The sequence below is a fragment of the Poromitra crassiceps genome (genome assembly GCF_964638095.1).
Source record: "Poromitra crassiceps genome assembly, chromosome: 2".
Lineage (NCBI taxonomy): Eukaryota > Metazoa > Chordata > Actinopteri > Beryciformes > Melamphaidae > Poromitra > Poromitra crassiceps.
The window spans coordinates 113,888,313-113,900,085 of record NC_139624.1 but is presented as its reverse complement, the minus strand read 5'-3'; the positions used below and the strand labels follow the sequence as shown (position 1 = coordinate 113,900,085).

Genomic DNA, 11,773 nt, shown 5'->3' with positions numbered 1-11,773 from the left:
CATCATCAGTGATGTCATAAGAGCAGGTGAGCCCGCACAGCGGGCGAGCTGCAGGGCAGGCGAGGGAGCAAGTGAGCCCGCACAGCGGTCAAGCTGCAGGGCGGGCGAAGCCGCACAGCGGCCAAGCTACGTAGGCAAGCTGCAGGGTCAGCTCGGCGAGCGAGCCTAGGAATCGAGCACGCGTAGCGCGTGAGATACCTAGTACATATATACATACATACATAGCCTAAATAATTCATACATACATTATACATACATACATACATATATACAGCACATACATACATACATACATACATACATACATACATACATACATAATTACTGGTAAACCCAAGTTACTACACTGTATGTGACATTTAGGGAGTGAAGAGCATGTAAACTGTGGGTGCGTTTGTAGATAGTTACTGGGAGCGCCAGAGCGCAAACAATTTGTATTATTGTGTCTTTATATGTTCATTGTTTGTTCAACTTTTATTTATCACTTATACACCTGCTTTATTAATAAAACATTAATTACATGCCTCAAGTGCATGATCATCTCCATTTCATTTTGCTGCTGCAGCACAAAGTAGCTCTACATAACTTGATTTAAATCAAATAATAGCCAGGAAAAATGGATTTTTGTTTCATTTTGTCATTTTTGACAAAATGAACTTGAACGTGCAACAAGTCGTTTTTATGACTTGAGGCTTCAGAAGCAGCAGCTTATTACAAGACCCTGAAGGCAGCATTAGCCATGGCTCCAAACAGTAACAAGAGTCCTATTCAGACACATTATACAGTCAATGTTCAGGCACACTTGCTATGCAGACTGGTGTCCATTTACCAGGCCAGCAGTCACACAGTCACATACAGTATATACAGTCACATATAGGTTTTTATCAAAAGAACAATCTCGAAGGAGTAGGCCTATTCGTGCCAATTTTGGTGCTTCTTTCCAGATGTGAATATTTTTTCTTTTATCTGCTCCACTAGATGTGGTGCTGCACATAACGACATGCTCTAGGCCTACTGTGACAGCACGTCTTTCTTTATTTCATTATTTATGGCATGCAGAGTGAAAGCAACCTATCTGCTCATTCAAATCCCATTGCAAAACCCACCTGTTTGGCCTACTCACTCTAATCACTGACTTTGCTCGTCTTTGCTTCTTGTTTTTATTCATGCTGGAGCTTGTTGTTCTCTGTTTTTAATGTTTTTGTCTGTCTATGGTTTTATATGCAGAACTGTTTTTATATGTATTGTGTGGTTTTAGATGCAGAACTGTTTTTATATGCATTGTGGTGACCTTCGGTGTCGGTGTCAACAAATAAAATTGATTATTATTATTTGTTGTTGTCGGTGTCAGCAGTCAAAACCATATGCTGTCAACCTGCAAAATATGACATTCACAAATTATGCAAATAGTTAAAAAGAAATCAGGCTACAATTCAAAGCCATTGGAACAGAAATGTGTAAAGATATATAGGCTCATATGTTTGCCTTTGTTGACATGATACCCCTATGCATTTAATTTTGTCTTGTTTTTTGTCTTCTTTCTTCCGGATTTGCATTTTTTATTGTAGGCAACACAGCTACGAATACGATGGGGGGGGGGGGGGGGGGGATCTACAGTACAGTAGTAGGATCTACAGTACGCATGCGCGCCTCTCTCCTCCTCCTCCCGCTCCCTCTTGTCGGTATCGTTATTTCTATCTGACAGCTCGTCCGAACACAAGCACGCCACCGAGCCCCGGGCTGACCAGTAGCCTCTGTCGAGTGGGGTGAACCAGGAGTGTGGATACTGGGTGTCGCATCCCGGTGCTCAAGCGGCATGGAGCGCTCCTGATCCCGGCGGGACGAGCCAATTCATTCTCCCGTCACATCTCTCTGGATCTGCTGCTGTGGATATTGTGTGGAAGAGCCAGGCCCGACCATGTCCGCCAGACAGAAGGGGACCCCGACCAAAGACAGCGTCAGCCTGCTGCCATGCTTCTACTTCGTGGAGGTGCGTTCATTGATGGCATGCTCTCCTCCCCCAGAGTCTGTGCATATTCCCGAAAACATGCTACAGTAGCCTGTGTTGCAGCAGCAGCTAGTCAGTGTTGTGGTGGTTTAAGCTAGAGAAGGTGCGGGGATGGGGTAAAACGGTGATGTGACCTCAAACAACCACCAGTATGAAAATAAATAAATAAATGAATACAAAAAATAAAAAATATTATCGCTACTTTCACCAGAGCATTCAAACATGCCTCCCTTCCATCTAACTTCGATCAATTTTATACTACTTAGCTATGATTTATATATGAACCTAAATCCTCCATACAAAGATGTTAAAGTTTAGCACCTTTGTAAGCCTGACAATCTATTTTCTTTGCAGAAGGGACGGGTTTAGCAGCTAAACCCTATTCTGTAAATAAAATATAGGCAGACTTAGATTTGACCTTCCACTACATCTCTGGTTTCTTTTTTCTGTGGCATACTGGTGTTTCTGCACAATTTACAATAGTCTACTACTGATATATTAATATAGTGTGCTTTTGTAGTATTTTCTGTAGTGGGTATTTTACTGTTGTCATATCTAGAAGAACTGTCTGGATTTACTATTGTAAAATGTATTGCTGTCTTATGTAATAGAGAAAATAAGGTATAGGCTAGTGAAAGTACAATTTATAATCTATAGGCTACATGAATATAAGTAAACACACATTAATAGACACACAGTCTACAGTAATAGAGTTAACAGGTTTAGCATAATAATACTGTATAGGCTACACAATCCAGTGCTATAAACCATTTGGTTGCGATATCAGTTCAGAATTCATACAGGTACAGTGTGAGTCAATTGTGCAGCACAGAGGAATGATGCAAATGCAGGAAAGAAAATTATACAAAACACAGACATATACTATTAAAAAAAAATGCTATTATTTATAATTATTTATTTATTTACAATTTATTTATAATTTATTTATTTACAATTTATTTATAATTTATTATTTACTTAAAATATTGGAGCATATGGATCTGGTGACAAGGTAGTGCAGATGTGATGGATGGGGAAGGTATCTGGACAGGGGGCGATAGTGTGGGCCACCACATTCCTCATAATGTCATCCGTGGGCCAGTAATGTAAGTATACGGGTGAAATTCATTGGGCGTTATGGTATTGCGAGTCTGTGTGCGCAGGCTCGCATTGCGTGACTTCAGATGTCAATAGAAATTGCACGCAAGTTGGGATGACTGCTGCTGGCTCCCCTGCCGGGTGGTTTATGCATGCTCTAATTCATGAGTGGAGTGGCCTATAGGGGATACAATCGAATTGGCATAATACATGATAGATTTGACTCAAATATGATGCACATAGTATAGGCCTGCAACTAAAGATTATTTTCATTATCGATTAATCTGCAGATTATTTTCTCACTTAATCGATTAGTTGTTTGGTCTATAAAATGTCACAAAATGGTGAACATTTTCATTCAGTGTTTCCCAAAGCCCAAGATGATGTCCTTAATGTCTTGTTTTGTCCACAGCCCAGATATTCAGTTAACTGTCATAGAGCAGTAAAGAAACCAGAAAATATTCACATTTTAGAAGCTGGAATCAGAGAATTTTGAATTTTGCTCTAGGTTTAAAATACATGCTACAGCAGGGGTGCCCAACCTTTTTTGACCGAAGATCTACTTTTCAAGTAGCCAGCCTCCCGAGATCTACCAGTCCAGTTTCAACATCGCAAACGCACACACATCGTTTCCAGCCTGCAGTAACTAACCTCACAACACTTTCTCGTTGTCCCACAACCACTTGACATTAGGGCTGTGAATATTCACTGGCCTCACGATTCGATTCGATTACGATTCAGAGGGCTATGATTCAATTCGATTACGATTATCGATGTATCTCGATGCATCTTAAATTGATGCATCACTTTTTTTCCCCAATACATGATTTATTTTTTCTCACTTTCTTTTTTCTCACTGTGTGGCTACTTTTAAAATAAAAGTGCATTTGGAATTGCATTGTATTATGATCCATAATTAAAATAAACAACTGCATGTACTTCCATTATATTTTATTTTATTATTATTATTATTTACTTTTTCTTTTTTTTATAATCGATTTTTAACGCGATCGACCTGGGGTGAGTCCGCGGTCGACCAGTAGACTGCAATCGACTGGTTGGGCACCACTGTGCTACAGCATGCGCTGGGACGCGTCATCAGTGATGTTAGCTGGGGTCGTAAGGTGTTTCGGTTCTTCGGTGCATGGAGGGTCTAAGGCCCTGTGTGGGTGACTCCAGGCCGGACTCCTCCTACGTCTCACCAGACCCTCCCGGGGTAAAGGCAATCCTACCATGGGCAGAGAGGACGCCTCAAGAAGGCCTGTGCGCTGCACGTCATTCGCCTGCGGCGAACACCTCGCTCTAGCCTGAACGACCCCAGGCCGCGCCGATCTTTGCACAGATTTTCAAGAGGCTAATCCGTAGCGTTTGTGGATTTCTCCCTCACGAGAGAGCCAGGATGGGGTACTAATCCCATCCCGTACCGGATGCCGTCTCTCCGACCGTCAACTGTCTCTCCAGCTTGTCACCAAACTATACTTGGTTGTCACCTAGTCTATTCCTAAGTGTCACTGGCCAGGGGAGCCAGGATTCTAGGTTTAAAATACATGCTACAGCATGCGCTGGGACGCGTCATCAGTGATGTTAGCTGGGGTCGTAAGGTGTTTCAAGATTCAAGATTCAAGATTCAAGATTTTTATTGTCACTCCATGGTACAAGTATCACGTGTGAAATTCTTGTGCTGTGGACTCCGTTTACAACATAGTACAAATATAACAGGGCATATGAGTGCAAAAACAACAAGAGACACAACAAGCAATAAGGCAGTATAGTGATAAGACAAGTCAGAGACAGTGGCATATTCCCTGCTCATAGGTGCACATGTCATGTGCATACTTTAGACGTGCTTAAACATTTTAAATTTGACGTATTTGACATACAGGTGCAAATAGCATATACCTTATTAACACGTTAAGTGCCATAGCCGAGATATCTCGTTTTACATAATCCAACGCTTGAGTGCCAGAGCCGAGATATCTCGTCTTACATAAACATTTTATTTTTTTTGACGGTGGGACATCAATCAACAACTTTTACATCTTCGAGATCACTATTGGAGCAAGAGAATGTGTATAATCTATTTTACCGACCCACTAAGTGTTGACAGTGCTCCCCCAGACGAGCGAAATCAAAGAAAAAACTGCCGCGGGAGCAAGCCATTCAAGGAAATGGCGAGGCGATTTTACAGTAATCCATTCCAGACTTGTCTTGCCCGAGAGCGGCCGCGCAGGCAGCAGCACACAGAGAGCGGAGAGCGATTTGCAAAATAGATTATAGGTGAAACACACTTTGAAACACCTCAGAAAGGCCAGAATCAACATCTGCCCATCGCCCACGCATTCCCCGGCCCATCTTGACTCGCACAAGGAGCGTCCGCACGCAGGCAAGCAGGCAGGCAGGCACGCAGGCAGGCAGGCAGGCAGCAGCAACGCGCTTCTGACACGCCCGCTGTAGAGCCAGGAGGAAGGAGGAGAAGACACACGGAGGGAGGAGTTTGAATGAGAGGGGTGTTTCCTGTTGTTATGGAGGAAATTACTGTTCAAAACTATTGTTTAGAATGTCTGACGGTCTTACTGATGCCAAAAATGAATGGTTAAAGTGACTATTCTATCGAATTTCACAAAAAGCCATTTATCTCTGAATAAATTTCCAGACGCTGAAACCATGCTGTACTCAACGGCTAATATCTACATAACTACTAACTCTGCAAACTAACTCTTTTAGACAGAGAAAGCACACATTCTATTAGTTATTTTTAGATGATTGGTGTTCATGAATTCTTAACAGAAAATAATCCTCGGCTCTTGTAAAATGAGCCAGAATCCTCAAAAAAAAACCTGGCACAACTTACCTACAGGATGAAAAAATGGCTGGCACTCAATGTGTTAAACATACAATTAAACATTAGACATACGTAATGGTAGCAGCTACAGTACGGTACAGTACGGCTACTACACTATTTGTGTATGTTAAGGAGTCTCGTGGCCTGCAGGAAGAAACTGTTCCTCAAGCGATTTGTGCGTGCTTTTGGAACCCTGTATCTCCTCCCTGAGGGTAACAGGGAGAACAGGCTGTTGTGGGGATGGTTTGTGTCTTTGATGATCTTCTTGGACCTCCTGAGGCACCGCTGGTTATACAGTTCATGCAGTTCTGGCAACTCACATCCTGTTACGTGCTGGGCCGCGCGTCTCACTCTCCGTAGCGCCCTGCGGTCCATGGTGGTACAGTTCCCGTACCAGGTGGTGAAGCAGCCAGTCAGCAGGCTTTCAATGGTGCCTCTGTAGAAGTCCCTAAGGATTTCTGGCCTTAGCCCAAATTTCTTCAGGCGCCTGAGTCCGTGTAGTCGCTGTTGGGCCTTTTTGACAACAGTGGCGGTGTGACCGGCCCAAGTCAGGTCCTGGTGGATGTTGACTCCCAGGTACTTGAAGCTGTCCACCCTTTCCACCACTGTGCCGTTGATGGTGATTGGGGGGTGTGCGCCCCCCCCCCCTCCTGTAGTCTACAATGATCTCCTTGGTCTTGGAGACGTTCAGAGAGAGGTGGTTGTCCTGGCACCATTGTTCCAGGGCCCCCACCTCCTCTCTGTAGGCCGTCTCGTCGCCCCCCGAGATCAGCCCCACGACTGCTGTGTCGTCTGCAAACTTCACGATGGTGTTCGAAGTTTGAGTCGCCACGCAGTCGTGGGTGTAGAGGTCGTACCAGAAGGGGCTGGAGACGCACCCCTGGGGCGTGCCTATGCTGATGGTCAGTGGTGAGGAGGTGAGGTTGCCCACCCTCACCACCTGGCGGCGGTCTGTCAGGAAATCCAGGATCCAGTCGCACATTGCTGTGTTTAGTCCCAGATCCTTGAGCTTGCGTACCAGCCTGGAGGGTACTATGGTGTTGAATGCTGAGCTGTAGCTATGTATGCTAATGCTGTTTCGGGTCTCTCAACATCATACACCCTCGCCCAGTAGACCCAGCCGAGGCCGATTAAGACCCTGACCCGCGTCCCAGAAGCAGCCGCTCACGGATCAGCCTTCCTACTCTGTCTGCAACGTTGCCCGCGGAAGGGTTGATCATGCCCAATCCGCTGCAATAGAGTTAGTGCTACACCGCAGTATTGTAAGACCCTTCGGTGCATGGAGGGTCTAAGGCCTCTGTAGGGCATACGGGTAGTGTAGCGGCTGATTCTCTGCCTACCAACACGAGGTTTGCATGTTCGCGCCCCCGTGTTACCTCTGGCTTGGTCAGGCGTCCATACAGGCACGATTGGCTGTGTCTGCGGATGGGAAGCCGGATTAAGGGTACGGTAAAAAATGGGTACCTTGCCTTATCGTGCACTGCCAAGGTATCCCCGATAAGAAGTACTGTATATCCCCTGGCCATGGCTACGGGAGTGCACATATACCAAATGCAGCATTGTAAACAATCTTTTGTTCCCGTAATCCACTTCTCCATTGCAAATGATAGCCTACCTTTGGATATTGTCGTTGTAAATTATTCTGAATTCTGCCTCCTTAAAAGGCAAATAACAACAATCACCATGATAATAATGTATGCATTTATATATCACTTTTCTTTCCTTTTTTCCCCCTTTTTTTAATTGAAAAGAACAGGTCGTCATGGATGTTACAATGTCAGATCACAGTACATTCTGTACATACTACATATACATAGTAGCCTACATCTTTATATAGCCTAATACCACACTTTTGTCAATGGTGTACATGACGTACACCGTTGACAAAAGTGTCAAAAGTGTAATCCATTTTTCCCAGTACACCTAACATTTGTCTACTTTAAGCCTTACATTGAAAGTGAGTCTTTCTATATAGTATATTTCATTTATAATTCCCAGCCATTGGTCCCTTGTTGGAGGATCAATCTGCAACCATTTACGGGTTATGGCTTTCCTACTACTTGTCAAAAGTATCTTCATTAGGTATTTATCCTTGTGTAACAGTTTCTGGCACTTTCCCCAGGTATGAATGAATAATCTAATTCCACCCCCATTATCTTTTTGACCTCAGCTGCCACCTCTTGCCAATAAGAATGTCTTTTGCCCAGAAGATATGGGAAATGGTCAGCCATTGACGTTCCACATTGCCTCCAACAAAGGCCCTGGCTCTGTGAGCCTGTTTGCAGTGCTGTTAATTTAGGAGTGATAAGGAATTGCACAAAACTTTTCCAACCAAACTCCCTCCAGGCTCTTGAGTTTGCAGTAGTTGCCTGTGTCCCACACATCTCTGTCCAGCCTTCCTCTGTTATTTGTGTGTTTGACTGTTTTTCCTATTTTTATGCCTCCGCTGGCGATAGCCAGCCTCTTAGAGGCTTGTATACATCCATATAGTATCGAAACCAACCTTTTTTTGTATTCTGTTGAGTATCCATTAGAAAATATGGTCAAGTTGTATTAATTTACCTCTATATTTGTAATGTTTTTATTAAAGTAAAACAGGACATTTTCAGATACCAAGTTAGAGATAACTTGGTATCTGAAAAAGTCCTGTTTTTCTAATCCAAATGTGTCTGATATACTGATAGCTCTGTAGTTGTCCATTTGAGGTGACTGAACAGTAAGATGTGATACCTTTGTTAACCCACTATTTGAACCTCCCATTAGGGCTGGGTATCGTTCAAAATTTTTCGATATCGATACCGTTTCGATACTTGGATTTCGATACCGGTTCCTGAACGATACTTTTTTCGATACCAATTTTTAGAAAAATCCATTTTAACAAAAATAAAACAGCATTACACATTGAAATTATTTTACAAATCTTTAGTTTTCCCCCCATCTTAAGTTTTACAGCAGAAAAAAATAAAACCTACTGTATTTAACATAACTTTAAGTTCTCTAAACGTATTGCCGTCCCTACAAAAAATATTGGAAGTACAAAGGAAAGAAATGTAAAACAAATAAATCAGTGGAATAGTTTTCAGTGCAAAACAGAGAGTTGCAAATCAGGGTTTAATGCTCACTGATGCAACAGAACTCTATTCTTGTCCAAACTGATGAGATGGATCCACTTCATGCATGGAAGACTAGTTGAGCATTGACTAGCCTATCAATATAGCCAATGGCACAAAGTGAATCCCATTTATATTCAACAAACTATCATGACATCAGCGTTTGTTAACGAGTTGCTAAAAATACATAATGGGCGATAACGTTTGCACATAACGTTAACGCTAATTAATTAAACATTAACGCTAGTGTTGCAGATCAGTGTTTAATGCTCACTCACTGCTGCAACAGAACGTCATTCTGGTCAAATCTGACGAGACAGCTCCACTTCACGCATTCACTGACTAGCCAATCAATATAAATGAATCGCATTTACATTCAACAAACTATCATGACATCAGCGTTTGTTAACGAGTTGCTAAAAATACACAATGCCCGCTTGCGCATAACGTTACGGCGGCAATTAATTAAACGATCTGCTAGCTACAACTCACAGCCAGATGCATGGATTTGTCAGACTGAGGGATCTGATAACCGCTAACTTGTGGTAAGCTGACCCACCTCTCAATTATTTCTCTTATCTGTGGAAACCAGTCCGTGTTGTTTCTGTTTCTTTTCTTGCTTTTCATCATCTTCGCCATATGGTACTCCAGGATAGGAGTAGCTTGAGTGGCTAACTTCTTGTATACTATATCCGCACCGCACGCCTGGCACAACAAACACACCGGCTAAAGTGGGCGTAACGTTTCCTGCATGCCTCTACATGACAGCCAATCACCAGCCGTATTAGAGCGCGGCGTGCAAGCATGTCGCATGCTTATAGGCTCAATGACGCTGTTTTGTTTTGGTATCGAAAATTGGTATCGATTGACAAGGGAGGCTTCGATACCCCTTAGTATCGATGTTTCCATTTCGGTGCCAAGTAAGTATCGAAACTCGATACCCAGCCCTACCTCCCATCCAGCCTAGAAGGCTCAAACCCTGGGTCAAAAGCGACCCAACTCAAGACCCTTGCCCGTTTCTCCAGATGTAGTTTCCTCAGCACCCTGAAACACAGCTTCACTGAGAACACGGTCTATTGATTCAGTCTGTTATAACACCTTCCTGCTTGACTTCTATTCCCTAATATTGTCTGTATTGGTGTGTCAATCTGTGTAATTTCCAGAGACTTCCATTTCGATTCATAGGACAGTGCACACCAGCATGCTAAGGGTTTCAATTGTGCAGCATAGTAATAATCCTGTAGGCATGTTAGAGCTCTTCCTCCCCTCTCCTTTGCCAACTGCAAAGTGATTAACTTTAGCCTTAGTCTTCTACTGTTCCAGACAAATCTCCAAATCATCCCACCCCATTCATTCAATTGTTTTTGGGGTACTTCCAAAGGCAGTGATTGGAAAAGATAGAGGGCCCTATGTTGGTACAGGGGCTATCCCCTTTTTGCGCTTGCGCACCTGTTTGCGTGCCTGCTTTATGCTATCGTCCCTGCAGGGACGATAGCAGTCCACCAGGCGCAAGTGTCCAGGTGTTATGCAGAGTTTTGCACCCCCGCCCGGCCGCCGCTAAACGCATCCCCACCTCATGGGCGCATATTCTAATGATTTGTACAGAAACTTAACTGTTTAAAAATTATATAATTGTCTGGGTAGATGTGACCTCCCTCTTTTTTAAGTTAAAACAGCCCTGAAATATGGTTGGGATGAAATTCCCGGCTGGGGTGCGGATTCGTCCATGGCACGTGTCGCAGGCGCAAATTGGAGGCGTGCAAGTCATCTACGCCCCCAAAATGCCAGCACAAATGGGATTTGGGTGGTCTTAAGCAGCATAATTATTCACAGGTGTGGCCAGGCAATGCCTGGGCGTTACATCAATCAAACCAATCAGATTCCAGTTACAGTTTGCGGGAGGCATGCAATATGCTGTAATTCTCTCCATGCGTAATTTGTATAGGCCTATCTCACAATAACATCACAAATCATATACTGTACCTCTTAAAAACATCTGTGATTTGGGTTCTTCTTTTGAGTGGGAAATAGAATGTTTGCAGTGGGGAAACGGCGGAGACAAGATAAAAGATGGGAATATTAACTTGACTCAATTAAATAATTTAGAGTGGACTCAATTAAAACTTGGTGAGAGCTGCCAACTTGTGCCGAAGACAGAGAGAGATGGAGAGAGCTTGTCGACAGATCGTCTGTGGTGCCAACGACCCTCCGGGTTATGGGATAGGTGAAGGTGAATAGCCTATTGCAAGTAGTGAATTCTCAGTGAATTATAGTTGATTGCCTCACTGAATTATCTGCTAAGGCTAATACCCAATTTTAGCAGCAGAATTTGATCCTGGTGTGGCATGTCCGTGCGTAATGACATATCCAAAAGGAATTCCTCTGCACTGCGCTGCGCAGCACGGAGATTATGGTGCGCTCAAGCGCTGCGGGGTATTTTAGCGCTTAAAGGTCCCTTTCAAAGCTCTTAGCGCAAAGTAATTGCGCGCATGGTGACGAGAGGAGAATGCCATCGGTCTCATCACCTTTGCGCGGAAATGCCTGGTTTGGCATGTGGCATGTCTACCATGGGGTAGGCATGTCCAGTACCATTATAACAGGCATAGAAGTAATAGCACGGCAGGGAGAATACAAATGCGCTTGTGCACGCCCCCAATTTGTATTGTGCGCATGCAGCGTTAAACGAGCGCAAACGCTAAATTACCGCTTTTGCGA

The 11,773-nt window shown here is 43.6% G+C and overlaps 1 protein-coding gene across 1 annotated transcript in view; it reads left to right on the top strand.

Moving 5' to 3' along the window:
- Window positions 1-1,918: 1,918 nt before the first annotated feature.
- LOC310795958 (phospholipid phosphatase-related protein type 4-like) overlaps window positions 1,919-11,773 on the top strand; it is a gene marked incomplete at both ends in the record, with an annotated part of 148,051 nt that continues 138,196 nt past the window's right edge. Inside the window, one exon of the mRNA XM_083658068.1 lies at window positions 1,919-1,990. Coding sequence (XP_083514194.1) covers window positions 1,919-1,990 — 72 coding nt within the window. The remainder of the gene's footprint in view (window positions 1,991-11,773) is intronic.